Below are 18148 nucleotides of genomic sequence, written 5' to 3' on the forward strand. Positions count from 1 at the left end.
CAAAGATTTGGCCTTTAATAAGGTATATTATGCTGCCTTCAAAATATATTTGTCCACCTGAATATTAATTATCTTTCTTCCACCTGAACAAGCACCAAAAATGACACCAGAGTATGGTCTCTCCTACCACTTGGCTGTCAAGCAGGGGTCTAGTTTAGGTAACCACACGTGTGGTGGATTTAGGGCTCCTATCACTCCTGCATTTTTCTCCTCTCTTGAGAACCTTTATCACATTGATTTTTTTTTTCTATAGGATTATAGTTGAGCTTGAGGCACATATTTACTAGTCTATGAGTATGGGCAACAGTGTGGAAAGGTGTTAGGGAGGTTTGGGGATCTGGTCTAATCACAGAATGCCAGGTGGTGTTTTGTCTTTTGGCGGGAGGCGTGCTGGGGATTGAACCCCGGGGTTTATGTGTGCTGAGTACATGCTGTATGTACCACTGAGCCACACCCCTAGCCCTGTTTGTCTTTTAATGATTTAAAATTTGATTTTGATATAAATTTTTGATGTAAACATTTCAGAAGAAATTTACATTAAGGGTCATGAACTACTTCAGATTTTAGTTTTATGCTCCTTTAAAAATTGTGATCTTAGAAAAAGTTATAGCTTAGAATGCCCTGAAAAACTTTGAGGTCTGGGGCTGGGGATATAGGGCAGTTGGTAGAGTGCTTGCCTTGCAAACCAAGGCCCTGGGTTCTACCAGCACCGCACAAAAAAAAAAAAAAAAGGAAAACTTTGAGGTCTGATGATAAGTTTAGTCTTACATGCTTTTATATGTAGTATACCAAAACCAGTTTTGGTACTATTAATGCATACTTTCAAGTATGTAATAAATTACTGCTTAAATGAAAATGATCAAGATATTCAGGTTATTACCAGATTTTACAAGTAGTTAAAAAGTTTACAAGTACTATTGTTATTAGCATGTATGATTTCGTGTATGTAGAATAAGCTTGGCACCCAAATGCCCATGTAGCACCTCAATTCTTTGTGGTTCTCAAGCCTTAACCATGTACCAAGTGCAGTGTGGTTTCATTTTCAGATATTGCAGATTTTTCAATTTAAAACAAGGGAACTCACTTTTCATGAGCAATACACAACACTTGAGACATCTGCCCACCAGAGTTGTGATTGCATTTTTGCTGGATCCTTTGCCTCCCCCTTAGTTCTTGTGTATTAAGATAGGTTAACTCTCATGGTAAAGAAGAGTAGCTTCAAAATGGATTGCTAATGGCAAAAATTTTGTCTTCTGGTAAGAAAATATAGCTTGTGGTGTTATTAACAAGTAACAAAATACCCTTACTACAAACCTTACAATAAATACAAGTAAAAGTCCTGTATTTAGAATTTTCTTGAAATATACATGAAAATGTTTTTGTCATTGTTACCAGTGAGCTAGAGATTGCCATAAGATGTAGTTTCCTAAGAGGATGAAAAGCCTTATAGTTTCTAGAAGGGTCTGGGAGTAGCAGGTTGCTGGAACCCTTTGTTCGTTTGTTCCTTAAGTTTCTATCTTGTGCTAAGCTTTGAGGCTATAAACATGAATTTTTCAAACAAGTAGAAAAGATACTCTACTGGAGAAAGCAAACGAAGTAGAAGATCACACTGCAGTGTTGTAAATTCAATAATAGAGATAACTAGTTTACCCTGGGGCACAACAGAGGAAAGGTCTCTGTCCCCAGATGGCCTGGGAAGGTATGGAATGGAATTTTGTGAGATTCTGGTCACTAAAGGGTTCCTGGTGGAGTTGATAATTGGAGTTTTCATGGAGGAGTAGGAACTAAAATGCAGTGGGTCAAAATGATATTCTGGATACAGGGAACACGAGCAGTACAGTATCTTATATGTTTAGGAAATAGAAGCAGCTGATTGTTGAACTTTAAGTATCGCCCTTCTTCAGTGCTGTGTGTAGGATGGACTGAGAATGGGGAAGCTGTTGCAGTAGTGCAGATGAGATAAGAGGGCTTACTGCAACATTAATCGTCATGGACAGGAGAGGGTGGAATTAGTGTTGATAATAATTTTAGTGACTGAATGTAGGAGATGAGGAAGAAAGAGGAAGTATGGAGGATGACTCTCAGATTCCTGGCATGGTGACACCAGTAAATGAGATGGAGAAGGTAGCAGGAAGGAAAGCACCCGGGGAAAAATTATGCTCGATTTTTAACATGATGAATGTGAGGCACCTCTAGGTCACATCCAGGTGAATATGTCTAGTGGGCAGTTGAATGTGCATCTGAAGCTCAGGCAAGAGACCAGTGTTACACATTTGGGGGTAGTTGTCATAACAGGATTGTGGCATCCAGGCGCAGAAAGGCAGGGACACCAACTCCGGAAGGAGAGACACTTCCTCAACTGATGTGTTTCTTTGGGACTCTGTAGACATACCTTTCATCCCATCAGGACTGTATTTTCTTAGGCCACTGAGACATGTTTACCTATTTTCTCACATCTCTTTAGAACATCAGCAAAACTATTTGTCTTATTTCTTCTGTATTTAGTACTACCTTTACAAATAGCATGGCAAGATCTGTTATACAGTAAGTGATTAATAAATGTTCATTTTTGTTGTTTATAATCAGCTGGCTCTTGCAATAGATGACTAGTTCTTTTTTATTTTTCCTTGCAGGAACTTCTGTTTTACCTTTCAAGTTTAAATTACAAATTTCTAAAATGACTTAAAGATTAATTTGTAAATGGGCAGTACTTGATAGGCAGGTATCTTCCATTCATCATTCAAGACTGAATCATTCCTTTCATTATCACCACATATTGCTTATTGCAGAACTTGGAAATATCCATTTCTCTTCTTAGGGAAGACTGGAGTTTATCCAGTTGAGGTCCCATGAGGGAGTTAGAGTTGCAGTAACCTGGAGTGAGTAATCCCTGATTCCAGGTGGTGATGGGGGTTGAGTTTCACATTTTTCTTTATTTGAAAAATGTGTGCAAAAGAGTCACTAAAAATAAGAACAAACTAGGCTTTGTTGCAGCTGAGTGGCTTGGCAATGTTTTGTATAAAGGAATCATTGGGCATGAAGGATTTGATAGTAGGATAGAATCCACTTGCCCTTGGACTGGAAGTAGAAAATCCTTTTTAAGAGCACTGAAGTTCTGGGATTTCTCTGGAATAACCACCTTTGTGAGATATGGATCATGTCCAGGGACTGTAATCTGAGAAGAAAAAGAAACAACTGTAAGAGTGATTTCAGATGTTTTGTGGTGCCAATACTAAAAAAAAAAAAAAAAAAAAAAAAAACACTGATAGCCACCCCCAAAATGCAGCTTTTGTGAAATGCAGGTAGCAATCCACTGACCTTCCAGGCCAGTAACTGGTGAGTTATCCAATGCCTATTGTTATAGGCCATAGTTAATGCTGTTGCCAAGAGTTACAAAATGAAATAATAAAAACAGAGACAGGTGCCTTATCTGGTGATGTAAGTCAGGAGAAAAAAGGGAAGCAGTAGACTGATTCTCATTTTCATGGTGTGCAAACATAGAGTTGATTGTTTTCCTTTGTCCTGAGTCTGTATTTAATGTCCTCATTGGATATCAATATTATTAAAAGTAGAATTATTCTCCCAATTCATTCTCATTTTCTCTGCAATTAATCTAAGTGTACAAGTCTACTGCTTTCTCAGGAAGATATGATTTTGTTCATATGAGTTTGAATCTTCAGCTAGATTTGTTTTTTCAGTGAAAGAAATGACCAGGAAAGGCCCAGTGCAGTGGCTCATGCCTGTAATCCCAGCAACTCAGGAGGCTGAGACAGGAGGATCACAAGTTCAAGGCCAGCCTCTGCAGTCTAGCAAGGCTGAAGGAATTCAGCAAAAACCCTGTCTCAAAATTAAATATAATACAGGGCTGGGGATGTGACCCAGTGATTAAGAACCCCTGCATTCAATTCCTGGTACCAAAAAAAACAACAAACAAAAAACAGGAAAAATGCTAAACTAACATGACAAATGCTAAACTAACTAACTACAGGCTATGTCCACCGAGAAATGCTTTTATTGTAGTTGATGGAGAAGGCAAAGACTGGGGAACAATGTCATTCGCAGAACCACTATTTGGTATGTATTTTACCATTCATTTCAACTTCTAAAGTCTTGTCTTCCAGTCTTGTCCTAGAACAAATAATACCTATAGCTAACATGTACTGTATTAGTCTAAAGGAAAATAAGCAATTCATAACTAGTCTATAAAGGTATGGCTTATTAATGAGATTGCATAAAAATAAGATTCACTGTAAGAGAAACTCTTTCATAGGATGGAAAATAGTAAATAGAAGGAAAATAAATGACTTTTTAAGACAAAGATTCACAGTAAGTTGAAGTTTTTTCCCAAGCTCTCTTCATTTTCTCCATGGCAGCAGGGATTCACAGGAAGAGGATTAACTCCACAGAGCCCCACTGTTGGGCATTGTGGGGATAACATGCAGCAGAAAAGCCTTTCAAATCTAGTTTCAAATACTAAAAACCATGTCTTTCATTATGTTCTAAAGATGAGATAATAAAATACAAAGCCGTTTACTACTACTGAAGAGATGACTGCCTTCTCGGAATAGCTCTGTACAAAATGACTGCTATGGTTGGCATCAGTCCCACTAAGCAAAGCAGAATCCTGATTTTTCTGGAGGAAATCATATCAAAGAGGTAAAAGTACCACTGAGCCAACAAAATCAGGTACTTATTCATTTAGTTCATTTTCATAAGCCTACCTAGACTTAAATTAGACCATGCCTCCTTGTCCTAGGAAGAAATGACTCAAACATACATCATAATGGAATTAAAAACAGATTTTACTTCCATTGATTGGAAAAAGGACTGAAAACTATATCTATGACTTGCTTCATACACTTAAAATTTGTGGATCAAATTTAACTTGTTCTAAGGAACTTGTTCTAATCTTTTTGTCCCCTTTCCCCACAGTGCTGGGGATTGGACCCAGGGCCCTGTGCATATTACACACGTGCTCGATCACTCAATTATTTTTGTTCATGATAGAAATTGTACTTTATGGAATGGGTGTTAAATGGTATTCTATGAAGTTTAGAAGTACTTTTACTACAATATTTGTTTTTATAAATTGAGATATAACATTTGTACATTTTTATGAGGTATATTATAATTTGATACATGTATATGACAATCAAGTCAGGGTAATATGCATTTTCATCTTTTTAAACATTGATCACTTTTATGTGTGGGGATTTTGTACTCTTCTAGTCATTTTGAAATATAGATTTTCAGCCTATAGTTTCCCTACTGTACAAAACAACCAGAAGTGATTCCTCCACTGTTTTGGTGCCTCTTACTGGACTTGTTTCCCACCCCACTCCTAACTTCTCAGTCTCCAGTGATCACTTCCCTTTCTACAAGGTTGACTTGTCAGTTTCTGTAAATGTGCAAGAACATGTGGTATTTGAGTTTCTGTCTGACTTATTTCACTTGACATAATGATCTCCAGTTCCCTTCACATTGCTGGAGATAAGAGGATTTTATTATGGTCAAATAATATTCCACTGTGTATATACATATTTTCTTTATCCATTCATCCACTGAAGGGCATCTGGGCTGATCCTATATTTTAGCTGTTGTGAATGTTATTGCAATAAACATGGGAGTGCAAGTATCTTTTTGGTATAATATTTTCTCCTTTAGATTTGTAGTGTTTTTCATAATGACTGTTCATTTACATTCCCTTCAATAGTGTAAGAGTTCCTTTCTCTCTACATCCTTTACAGCATTTGTCAGTTTTTGGTGATAGCTCTTGTAACTGGGGTAAGATAACATCTTGTGGTTTTGATTTGCATTTCCTAGATGATTAGTGAGATTGAGCAGTTTTTCATGTGCTTGTTGGCCATCTGTAGGTCATCTTAGAAGTCTGCTTAGTTCTTTAGCCCAATTTAAAAATTGGTTTGTTGTTTGGATATTCAGCTTTTTGAGATTCTTATATATTCTGAAAATCAATATCTTGTCAGATGAAAGGTCTGCAGATACCTTCTCCCATTCTGTAGGCTGCTGCTTAATTCTATTGATTTCCCCCTTTGCTGTGCAGTAGCTCCTTGGTTTGATTTAACTCCACTGCATACACCAAAGTCTTGAATTGTTTACATTACATTTTCTTCTAGTAATTTCAGTTTCTGTTTAATATTTATCTTTTTGATCCATTTATAGTTGATTTTTTGGGAACTCTGAAAGGAAGGGATCTAGTTTCCTTCTGCATATGCTGATCTAATATTGTCAACACCATTTATTGAAGAGACTGTCTTTTTCTTACTCAGAGTTCTTGAAGCCTTTGTAAAAAATCAATTGGCTGTATGAAGGTGGATAAATTTCTGGGTTCTCTATTCTTTTCCATTGTTCTGTGTATCTGTTTTTATGCCAGTACTGTGCTGTTTTAGTTACCGTACTTTTGTACTTTGTAGAATATTTTGAACTTAGGTAAGGTAATGCCTCTTCTTTTTTTTTGACTCAGAATTGCTTTGGTATTCTGGGTCTTTTTGTAGTTCCATGTGAATTTCAAGATGATTTTTTTTTCTTTATGTGAAGAAAGTCATTGGAATTTTGATAGGAATTGCATTGAATATAAGATTGCTTTGGGTAGTATGACCATTTAATAATATTGATTCTTCCAATTCATGGATATTGTTTGTCTTTTTCCATTTTTTTTTTCATGTCCTTTAAAATTTCTTTCAACAGTGTTTTACAGTCTTCATTGTAGAGATCTTTCACTAACTTGGTTAAAAATGTTTTTTGGTAGTTACTGTGAGTGGGATTGCTTTCTTAATTTCTTTTTCAGCAAGGTCACTATTGGCATATACGAATGCTCCTATTCTTGTATGTTCTTGCTAAGTCTTCCAGTACTCCTTATTAAACAAGAGTGGTGACAACAGACATCCTTGCTTTGTTTCTGAACTTAGAGGAAATATTTTCAGCTCTTTCCCATTCAGTAAGATATGGCTGTGGATTTTTCATGGATAGCCTTTAGTGCATTCCTTTTATACCTAATTTGTTGAGTTTTTATCATGAAAGGACATTGAATCTTATTGAATGCTTTTCCTGCATCTGTTGAAATGATCGTGATTTGTGTCCTTCATTATGCTAATATGTTGTATCACATTTATTGATTTGTGTATGTTGAATCATCCTTGCATTCCTGGGATGAATCTCACATGATCATGGTATGTGATCTTTTAATGTACTGTTGAATTTTGTTTGGTAGTATTTTATTAAAAATTTTTGCATTTGTGTTCATCAGGGATATGGGTCTGTAATTTTTTCTTTTTTCTTATATTTGGTTTGATGTCATGGTACCACTGCTGGATTTGTATAAAGAGTTAGGCACAGTTCCTTCCATTTCAATTTTTTTGGAATAATTTAAAAAGAATTGGTTTTAGTTCTTAAAATGTTATACAGAATTCATCAGTAAAGTCATCAATTTCTGGACTTTTCAGATGGGTGATTTTTAATTACTTCAATTTCATTAAACCTTACTGGCCTGCTTGGACTTTTCTATTTCTTCTTGTTTCAATTGTGGTAGGCTGTATGTGTTCAGGAATTTATCCATGTCTTCTGGGCTTTCCAGTTTTTAAGCTTATAATTGTTCACAGTAGTTTCTTATGATCCTTTGTATTTCTGTGATATCAATTATAATGTCTGTTTTCATCTCTGATTGTATTTATTTTATAAATATCTCTCTTTTCATGGTTGGATTAGCCTAAGGTTGTCAATTTTTGCTTATCCTTTCAGAAAATCAACTGTTTCATTGTTTTTGTTTGTTTGTTTCAATTTTATTTTTTTCTGATGTTTATTATTTATTTTCTAACTTGGGGTTTGGGTTCTTCCTTTTCTGTCTTTGAGGTACATTGGTAGATTGTTTGAGGTCTATTTTTTAAATATATGTATTTATTGTTCCCTCTCAGTACTATTTTTGCAGTATACCACAGATTTTGGTATACAGTTATGTTATCATTTTCACTCATTTCTAGAAATTTTTTGATTTCTCTTTTAAATTCTTCCATTATCCATTGGTCATTTAGGAGCATATTATTCAGTTTCCATGTATTTGTATATTTTCCATTCTAATTGATTTGTATTTTTATTCCATTGCAGTCTAAGAGGATACATAATGTGGTTTCAGTTTTTAAAGACTGAGACTTGTTTTGTGGCCTAACATATGACCTATCCTGGAGAATGTTCCATGTGCTAATAAGAATACGTCTTCTACTGCTGTTGCATGAAATGTTATATAAATGTTTGTAGAGCCAAAGTATGGTTCAATGCATGTATTTCTTTGTTGATTTTCTATATGGCAGATCTATCTATAGAGAAAAATGGAGTATTAAAGATCCCTACTAATGTTGTATTGGAGTCTGTCTTTCCCTTTAGATCAATTATTTTCTTTATATATTTGGGTGGCCCTGTGTTAGGTGCATATATGTTTACAACTTATATTTTCTTGTTGAATTGATCCTTTAATCAATATGTAATGTTTTTGTCTCTTTTTATAGTTTTTAAATTTAAGCTTCTGCTTTATCTGATGTGTGTATAGCTATTACTGATCACTTTTGGTTTCCATTTGCATGATGTATCTTTTTCTAATCCTTTATTTTTAGTTTATGTGTATTTTCACCAGTGAAGTGAGTTTCTCATAGGCTGCATACAGTTGGGTCTTCTCTTATTTATCCATTTGGTCAGTTGGTCTTTTGATTAGTGAATATAATCCATTTATATTCAAGGGGTTATTGAAAGGTATGAACTTCCTCCTGTCATTTTGTTAATTGCATTCTGTTTATTTTTTGTTTCTTTCCATCATATATATATTTTTGTGTGTGTGTGATTTGGTAGTTTTCTGTCATGCTATGATTTGATTCTTTTTTGTGTATCTGTTCTTCTAGTTAGTGGTATATATTCATGTGTTTTCATGATGGTAGTTTTCATTCTTTTATTTCTAGTGCAGGCCTCCCTAAAGTATTTCTTAAAGGGCTGGTTTGGTGGTGATGAATTCTCTTAGTTTCTGTTTATCTGGAATAGACTTTATTTCTCCATCAGTTTTGAAGGATAATTTTGGGTATAATAATCATGGTTGGCAGTTTTTATCATTCAGTATATTGAATATATCCTCTCATTCTTTTCTGAACCATATGATTTCTTTGAAATTTGCTAGAAGTCTAATGGACATTGTCCTGGGTGTGACTTGATGCTTTTTGTCTTGCTGTTTTTAGGCTCTGTCTTATGTTTTTGACATTTTGGCTATTATATGCCAAACATGAAGGTCTGTTTTGGTTGAGTCTAGTTGGGACCCTTTGAGCTTATTGAATATGAATGTCCATATCTTATTGAAGGTTTGGGAAATCTTCAGCTATTATTTTGTGAAATAAGTTTTCAATTCCTTTCCCCTTTCTTCACTGAGAATTCTCAAAATGAGAATATTTATCACTTAATGGTGTCCCATAGTATTATAGACTTTTCTCATTCTTTTAAGTTTTTCTCCTCCTCCTTCTCCTTCACCATCTTTTTCTTCTTATTTTGTCTCATTAAGCAAGTTCAAAAGACCTGTCCTTAGATTTATGAATTCTTTCTTCTGCTTGTTCTAGTCTCTGGTGAAAGCTATTTTATTTTTCATTTCATTGGTTGAAGTTTTTAGTTCCAAGATATCTTATTCTTTTTTTTTTCTCTCTTCAGTTAATTTCTCATTCATATCCTGAATTGTTTTTCTTATATTCTCTTGCACCTCATTGCATTTCCTTAGGATCATCATTTGAATTCTTTTTCAGGTACCTCATAGATTTTCTTCAAATTGGGGTCTATTTCTGGAGAATTGTCATTCTCCTTTGGAGGTGTGACATTTCCTTTCATATTTCTTGTGTCCTTATGTTGATGTCTGCTCATCTGGTGTAATGTTCATTTCTTCCAGTTTTATGAAATAACTTTGGTAGGAAAATATATATTTTTTTCTTTTTTGCTTATATGGGATAAAGGCTGTCATTTGGATAGGTACTTTGGTTACAGGGGAACTTAAGAGCATAGTTTTTGTGTGCTTTATGAGTCCAAGGGCATCTCAGTAGTCTAGACTGTAGCAGTTTGTAAGGGTAGTTGTATGACTGCAGTGGACATGGCTTCAAAAGGTATGTGACCTTGGGCTGTACAGAATTGAGCCCTTAGGGCACTACAACTAGTGGTGGCAACTGACACAGTTTTGGTGATGTAGAATATGGAGGGGCCTATCCTCTGGTCCTTCAGGGAAAGCACAAGAGACATCAAAAGTTGTAGCCCCAGCAACCATGGTCCCTAAGCCACAGGATGTGTAGGAAGCCTTCCCCAGGATTCTCAGGATGAATGGGGGAGATGCCTGGGCCTGCAATACCAGCAGCCACAGTTCTGAAGTCATGGGATGGGATGGGATTTTCCAAGGCCTTACAGAATGAGCATAGGTGGATGCTGGGGTCTGTGGCACTGGAAACCGTGAAATTTAGGTTTTGGAACATGAAGGACACCTTCCCTAGGTCCCATGGGTGATTTATAGTTGGTGCTGGGGCTTGTAGTGCTGTGAAGTGCTTTTGTGGAGTTGTGAGACTGAGATGTTGCTTTCTCTACATCCCAGAGGACAAGCACAAGGTGGTACGGGGCTTTTGTACCAGTGCTATGGTCTGAAGTCTGTGGATGATGGTGTTCCTTAGGTTTCCCAGGGCATGTGCATTTGGGCTTGTGGTGTGGTATCTATGGGAGCTCTTCCCTAGGTCCTTTAGGTTGAGCACAAGTGGTGCTGGTATCTGCAGTCCTGAAGCTTCAGGGTATGGGTGAAGATGTTCTCAGGGTAAACTCTGGTGGAGACAAAGCTTGTAGAGTTGTTAGTAACAATCCTAGAGATGGGCCCTTCGCCTGATCCAGGGACAACCTCGAGTGAAGCCGAGTCTTTCTGCATCTGTAGTTGCAATCCCAAGGACTTGAGAAAGAGACTTTCCTTAGATGAGCAGGTGAGCAGATGTCAAGCAGGTGTTGGGGCTACCACAGCTGAATTCCTGGAGCTATGGGAACCCTACACCCACAGGTGTGGGTGAAGTTGGGATTCTGCATCAGTGGCTATAGTCCTAAGGCTGTGGGCTGGGAGAACATTTTCCCTTGACCCTGCAGGGCAAATGTGGGTGGGGCTCTTGGCTACAGGCAGCTGGTGGTCCTGAAGCTGCAGGATGCTGAGGGGGCTGCCTTCCTCCCAGTGAAGTGTGCACCAAGGCTTCCAACAGGTCAAGAGTTTGGATGCCAGCCCCAAGCCAAGATGGCATTTAGCAGTGGCTGTTTAATTTGAGTTCTGGGGGTTGGAGAAGGTTCAAAAGGAGCACTTTCTTCAGAGAAGAGTCACTTTTAGACCAGTCAGTTCTCCAGACTAGATTTAAAGCTTGTAAGGATTGTGGGATTAGCAGTTAGGACTGCTGGTCTGCTGCTACAATCATGGTTGCTGGTACTTCCAGCGCATCTCCTTCCCACGTGCTGGTTCCTCACTGCCCTGCTGGGAGCCAGGGCTGGAGCTCTGCATTGCTTTCTTTTCTCTAGATTGGAGTCCTATGCTGTGTAGGCTTCACTTCCTTGCCAATTTCCAAAGTTCTTCCTCACATTTCTTGAAAGAGTTTCTCTTTTGCTATCCTGACCCTGTGGCAGAGTCACACACAAGACACCTCTCTTCAGTCATCTTGGCTCCCTTTTATACTTCCTATTAACAAGGTTGCATTTTTTAATTATATAAGATTCTCACCAAAATGGGATTTGGCTTTACTTTAAAAATTAAGGGCTGGGGATAAAACTCAGTAGAAGAGCTCTTGCCTAGCATATGTGAGGCCCTGGGTTCAATCCCAGTACTACTCAAAAGGAACATTGCCACTTAGGAAAAAAACATATATATATATATTTTTTTCTGGTTTGTTCTTTTTGTTCCTGCCTCCTGCCATCTGCAGGCATGATGTCATTTTTTTCTGCTGTGATGTACTTACTTGTGGATTTTCCAGATTTATACTAGATTCCGTCTAGGTGAGTACTGAGAGTTCTGTAGTATTTTAATAACAACCAGGATTGCATACTTACATTTATTATATAGGACCCAGGCAAGAGAAGTAGATAGTACTCTCCAAATTTGTTGGTTCTAAATGGGCAGATGTGTTTTCTGTCTTGGACTTCCACAATTACATTGGGTAATGGATTTCCATTCTGATCAAAAACTTGACCCTTTACACCTGTAGGACAAAAATAAAACTGAATGTAAATACCACATTTTATGGCACATGGAAAAAAATCAATTACTACAAATTATAGTCAAACTACTAATCTGATGTATAACTTGAAAATTGTTGGTTGCTAAATATTCCATTTATAACACCTATCAAAATGAGAGAACACAGATGACATAATCCAAAATCCAATCCTGTCATTTCCAAATTGTTAACTCAAACACTGAGCTATACTGCCATATCAGTGGATTCCATAACATCCTAAGCAAAACATTAGTATATTAATTTAAAAGATATTTATCTATACAAGGAATTTACAGCAAAATTACAAAAATCTGCTTGAAGCATGGAATTAATTGATGGGTTCTTATTACTAATAATAGCAGACAGCATTATTGAGCACTTAGTATATTCCAGATTCTATGCTAAGTGCTCAGTGTGCATTTTCTCATAGAATCCTCACATCCATTCTACAAGGCACACAATCTTATTATCACAACTTTACAGGGCTGGGGTGTGGGTCAGTGGTAGTGAACTTGCCTACTACATGTAGGACCCTGGCTTTGAATCCCAGCAGCACAAAACAAAAACAAATACAACAATCACAATTTTACAGATGAGAGGCTTTGGGTGATTAAAATAACTTTTGCAGTCACACATAGTCAATAGTGTAGATGTAAGCCTATAGTCATCTCCTGAGCCCACACTGAATCCATTACACTATTACCCACCCCCATCATATACACACTTCAAAATTTTAGGAGAAGACTTTTGTGTGTGTGTGTGTGTGTGCTGGGCATTGAGCACAGGGTCCTACACATTCTACGGATGTGTTCTACCACTGAGCTATACCACAGACCCTCTTCTCATTTTATTTATTTATTTTTGCTGTACTGGGGATTGAACCTCAGGGGCGCTCTACCATTGAGCCTCATCCCCAGCAACTTTTATCTCTCATTTTGAGACAGGGTCTCCTTAAATTGCAGAGGCTGGCCTCAAACTTATGATCCTCCTGCCTCAGCCTCCCAAGTAACTGGGGTGGATTACAGGTGTGTGCCACCATGCCAGCTTGCCTCCCCATGTCCCCTTTACAATCTCACTTTTTATTCCTACTACTTGGCATGCTGAAGTTGAAACATTGCCAAAAGACCAGTAGACCTAAAGAAATCAGAGAAAGTTATATCAGGAACAAAAAATAAGATTTTTGAATAAACAAAAGACATATAAAACCTGAGATTTAAATTCTGAGGCCACATCTAGAGATGTGAGGAGAAAGGATAAACTCTCCTTCCTCAGGCATTAGCTTCATGAATGACAAGTCCTTGCTGGGCAAGAATGGGGACTCTCCTGGTCACAATCTAGGGTAAGAACTGGGACAGCACTTGGGAGACTGCTTGCTTGTGCTATGTCCCCACCTAAGGTCACAGTTGCCACCTGTTTGGGATCTGGTGAAAGATCCCTGTCTGTGTCCCATAGGTTTCTGGAACTCAGCACATGCTAGATGCTGCAGTTGCTCAGGTGCCCGGGTGCTGTGAGCCACTCCCCAGACGTCTTGATGTGGATCTGCCTTAAGAGTCCAAGGCAGAGACAGGGCTGCAGCAGGTGACACTGCATCTTGTGCATCTTGGCTTCTCCCCAGGGATGGGGGCCAAGCAGGACAACCTAGGCCTAGAATTCAGATTTGCCTTCCTTTGCTACCTTAGCCTCAATGTCTGCAGACACCCTTATCCCAAGCCACACCTCCAGACATGACCACATTACCATAGGGCTCATGGTTAGACTGAGGTCTTCAGGGAGCTGACTGAAAGAAAACTCCATTGGAGTCCTGGAAGAGGCTGGTGTGAGGCCGGGCCAACGCTATTACTCCCAGCTCTTTTGACTAAGCTGAGGTCCAGAGAAGTGCTTGCTCAAGGTTTCAAAGATGACAAAACAGCTGGGGATCTACCCAGGCGCCTGACCTGGTGGCAGACCCTTCCATTAAAGCAAAGGCCTTAGTGTGCAGACATCCTGGATTTGATCTCCAGCATGGGGGGTGGGAAACAAAAGACCTTTCTTTTCCAGATAAGTCAGGTCAAACAGAGGCTTCCAGGGGTGGATCAAAAATCTCAGAGTCTCAGAAGCATCCAAGCAAGTGGAGAACTGAAACAGTGAAAGCAGCAGAGTTTGACAAATACCAGTAATTTCCTTAAACCAGAGCAATATCAATAAAGGGTGTTTGTTCCCATCATCTACAAACAAAAATATTCTTTGGTTCCTTATTGGACACCAATGGGGAGAGAAACTTCTATTAAGTGGTAATAGCTACACTGTATCAGTGTTTTGAAATATGGTTTCATTATTAAACTAAGAAAAAAATGCCTCTGTCTTAAACCACAAGGGGGCAGGGTTGATGTGCTGATTATATATATATATATATATATATATATATATATATATATATATATATATATATTTATTTTTTAAATTAGAGTTTTATAGTTATGCACAGCAGCTTGTTCATCCTGACAAGCTTATATGTGCATGGAGATCGATTTCAGTTCATGACACCCCACCGCCTTTTAACTTCTTTGCTCCCTCCCCTCTCCACTTCTCCTTCCTCTACTAGACTTCCCTTTGCTCATCTATTAATTTGTATCTAATTGGTTCTTTATGTTATCCTGCCCTTCTCTCCACCTTTCCTTTATTTTACTGTAGCTTCACATGAGAGAAAACATTCAACCTTTGATCTTCTGAGTTTGGCTAATTTCACTTAGCATATTATCCATTTCCATTCATTTAATGGCAAATGCCATACTTTCATTTTTTTTTTTTTTTTGTGGATGAGTAGAACTCCATTATGTGTGTTTGCACCACAATTTCTTAATCTCTCTCTATATTTTTAAGGGAGTTGTTCACATCTGATTATAGTGACAGGTAGATAAATATTCTTCACACAACCAAGTGTAAATGGACTTGTAAGTCCTCCAACTCAATAATGATAATTCTATGGCAATTTATGGTTGGTAAAGCTCCTTCGCTGGCAGTATCCTGTCAGCACGACACTTTGAAGCCTACCTTAATTTAGTGCTTGGTGAATCTTTACAATTAGATTGAAATTCTGAAAACAGTAGTACAGTTATAAGAATATATTTCAATTCAGTTTCATTCCCATGTTGATACTGATGAAAGATGAATTTCAGAAAAGAATACACAGTAACACACTATAAAGGGTCAACATGGGTGGAAATAGAATACCAAGGTTAAATTAAACCATTTTTCACAAGAGAAAGCTAGTGAAAATGAAATGCCAGAACCCTAAACAAGAAGACCCAAAACCAAGTTTCATGACATAATGAAGGAGAAAAATCCAGTGATCTGTTTATAACCCTGATGATGCTGGTGAAAAAGGTGACATTTTGTAACATCCACTACATAGGGAGTCATCTGACTGAGCAGTTAGACACGGCTCTGTGAGTTCACCAACCTTCTTTGTATACTTCTATTCAGGTTGGGGTCGGAGGTTGGGACAGGAGTAAGAAAGCGGATAGAGGCGTGCATTTTAGGGATGTGCAGTCAAGGGAGGGTCTTAATGATGCCTGTACTCAGCTCCCTGCCCTGTGCTCTCCCCCTCCCCAGCTTTCCCTGTCTACTCTCAACAGGTAGAAAGTGTGTGAAGCGTGCAGGAAATTCAGTAGGTCCATGCAGCAAACCTCTTCACACACACTCACTCTCTACTTGGGATGGATGTGGTAGCATAACTATTATGACAATCCCTAATATGCTTCTTTCCCCCAAGTCATTAGGAACTGAGAAAGTAACCGTGGCCCTGGCCATACAGAGGAGTCTTCCACACCCTGTCCAAAGAGACACCGACTGGTTAGCAAACTTGGACTGCACGTGATTCCACCATCATAAGTAATGTGTTTTTTTAGTGCAAGGATTTTCTAAGCATTTCCCTGGACTAGCAGCATCACCTGGGGAGATGTTAACAATTCAAGTCCCATGAAATCAGAAACTCTGGGATGAAGCCTGGCAATCTGTCTCCCTGTAAGCCTGATGCTTACGTTTGGGAGCTACTTTTCTTTTACCACATTAATTTTGTTCATCTGTGATAAAGGCTGGACGGCCTTCAGAAAACAGGCTGGGAAGATTTCTAGTGCCAGGTCATTTGGTAGAGGTGAGGAGTGGGGGTGGGGGTGGAAGCTTATGTGCTAGATCACCACTTCATTTCTGGAAAAAATTGCAAAATTATATGTCCGATATCATGTGGCAAGTAACAAGCAAACTTGGCTTTTTCCTCATAGAGAGATAATATAAAAGAGTAGCATCCTGTTTGCTAAATGAACACTGTATTCTCACAGTGCACAAACTCGTACAGAGAGAATTCTGGTACTGAAATGAGGCTGTACCTGGAACACATAATTAAAGGCTTATATTTGCTCAGCCTAAAGGTCCTGCCAGATGCTATATTTTGTGTTAACAAGGAATAATAAAATCTTACAAACCTAGGTGCACCTGTTTTATATATTCAATTAAGGAGGCTTTGTTATCATTCCAAAAGTATGGCAGCTTTTCCTCACGAGGATATTTACAGCATGACAGCTCCAGAGTAATTTCAAAACACTGGGCCCAGACGTAGTTGTAGTCTTGCATTCCACCTGAAAACAAACATATTTCGTTTTTGTTAAGGCCTAAAATTGGAGTGAAGCCAAGTATCACAGGCCTTGGGGATGAGTGGATGAGACAGATGAAGGGGAAATACACATAAACAGGAAAAGATGAATTTGACATATTAGCATGAAAAATCAAGGATTGACAAGACTAGGCATAACTAGGTAAACCTAAATATTCCCATATGCAAACTGGCTCAGAGCTGACTGAAGTTCAATTGTGCATCAAAATTAAATGGGGTTAGGGGAAGGGTCCTTTTTTATTTTTTAAAGTCCTACATTATGAAAGGATTCTTCAAATTCCACTTCTTCCCTGAATTACATTTTAAATGGATATAAACTAGGATTTCGAATATTCCTACAACCATTTATAAATTCAATTATATGAAGCAAAGAATGCTAGTTTTAAGGGTATAATAATGGCTAACATTTACTTAGTGTTCACTATTGATGGGTACTATTCAAAGTGCTGGGTATTAACTTATAGAATCCTTATTACAATTATTACCACTTTATACAGAGGAGGAAATATAATCCCAGATGTTAGGTCATGTGTCCAGAAATTCCTGCCTGTGGATGGCAGAGACTGGGGTGTAGGCCACCTTGTACTAGCTTTTTTTTTTTTGGTACTGGGGATTGAACCCAGGGGTACTTTATTACTATATCCCCAGTGTCCTTGCCCCAGCTGTTTTTTCACCCCCTTAATTTTGAGACAGGATCTTTTGCTAAGTTGCTTAGGGTCTTGCTAAGTTGCTAAAGCTGACCTCAACATTGTGATCCTCCTGCCTCAGCCTAAGTCACTGGGAATTAGTTGAGTGCCACAGCATGCAGCCTGAGCTCCTGTGCTCTTACCCATTTTGCCAAGGTACTTCAGGGGGTCAGAGAAAGAATGCCACTGACTCTAAGGAGGAAAAGTATCCAGAACCCTGTGGCTTCTGGGGTTGCCAGTGCTCATGTTAACTTTCCATTTCTTACCTTTTCAAAGATTTATTATAATTTCATTTTCTAAGATGGAAATCTTTTCATATTTTAATCTCTCTGAATTGAGATGTGTCTTAAATGTCATGCCTGAAAAAAATCGTGATTTTTAACTAAAAACATTTTTTTCCCTTTCCTGGTGGTATATTGTGCTTCATAATGGCATCTTTGATTTGATGGGAATACAGTAACTTTAAAGGAAGTGGGTTTTAATTTGCTATACTTGATATCTGCATAAGAAAATATGTATTCTTGGGGCTGGGGCTGTGGCTCAGTGGTAGAGTGCTTGCCTGGCAT

General features: G+C 38.1%; 1 protein-coding gene across 2 annotated transcripts in view; it reads right to left on the minus strand.

The window, feature by feature from the left end:
• Positions 1 to 743: 743 nt before the first annotated feature.
• Positions 744 to 18148, minus strand: part of CPM (carboxypeptidase M) — a 66584-nt gene continuing 49179 nt past the window's right edge. Inside the window, exons 7-9 of one of the 2 annotated variants that reach the window (XM_079139184.1) lie at positions 16709 to 16861; positions 12082 to 12230; positions 744 to 3175 (exon numbers count right to left, since the gene is read on the minus strand). In XM_079139184.1, the coding sequence (XP_078995310.1) occupies positions 2933 to 3175; positions 12082 to 12230; positions 16709 to 16861 (545 nt within the window). In that variant the 3' untranslated portion in view covers positions 744 to 2932. Of the gene's footprint in view, positions 3176 to 9496; positions 11714 to 12081; positions 12231 to 16708; positions 16862 to 18148 lie in introns of those variants that run through there. The other variant, XM_079139185.1, reaches the window with a different exon arrangement.

Source organism: Sciurus vulgaris, assembly GCF_902686455.1.
Source record: "Sciurus vulgaris genome assembly, chromosome: 5".
Taxonomy (NCBI): Eukaryota; Metazoa; Chordata; class Mammalia; order Rodentia; family Sciuridae; genus Sciurus; species Sciurus vulgaris.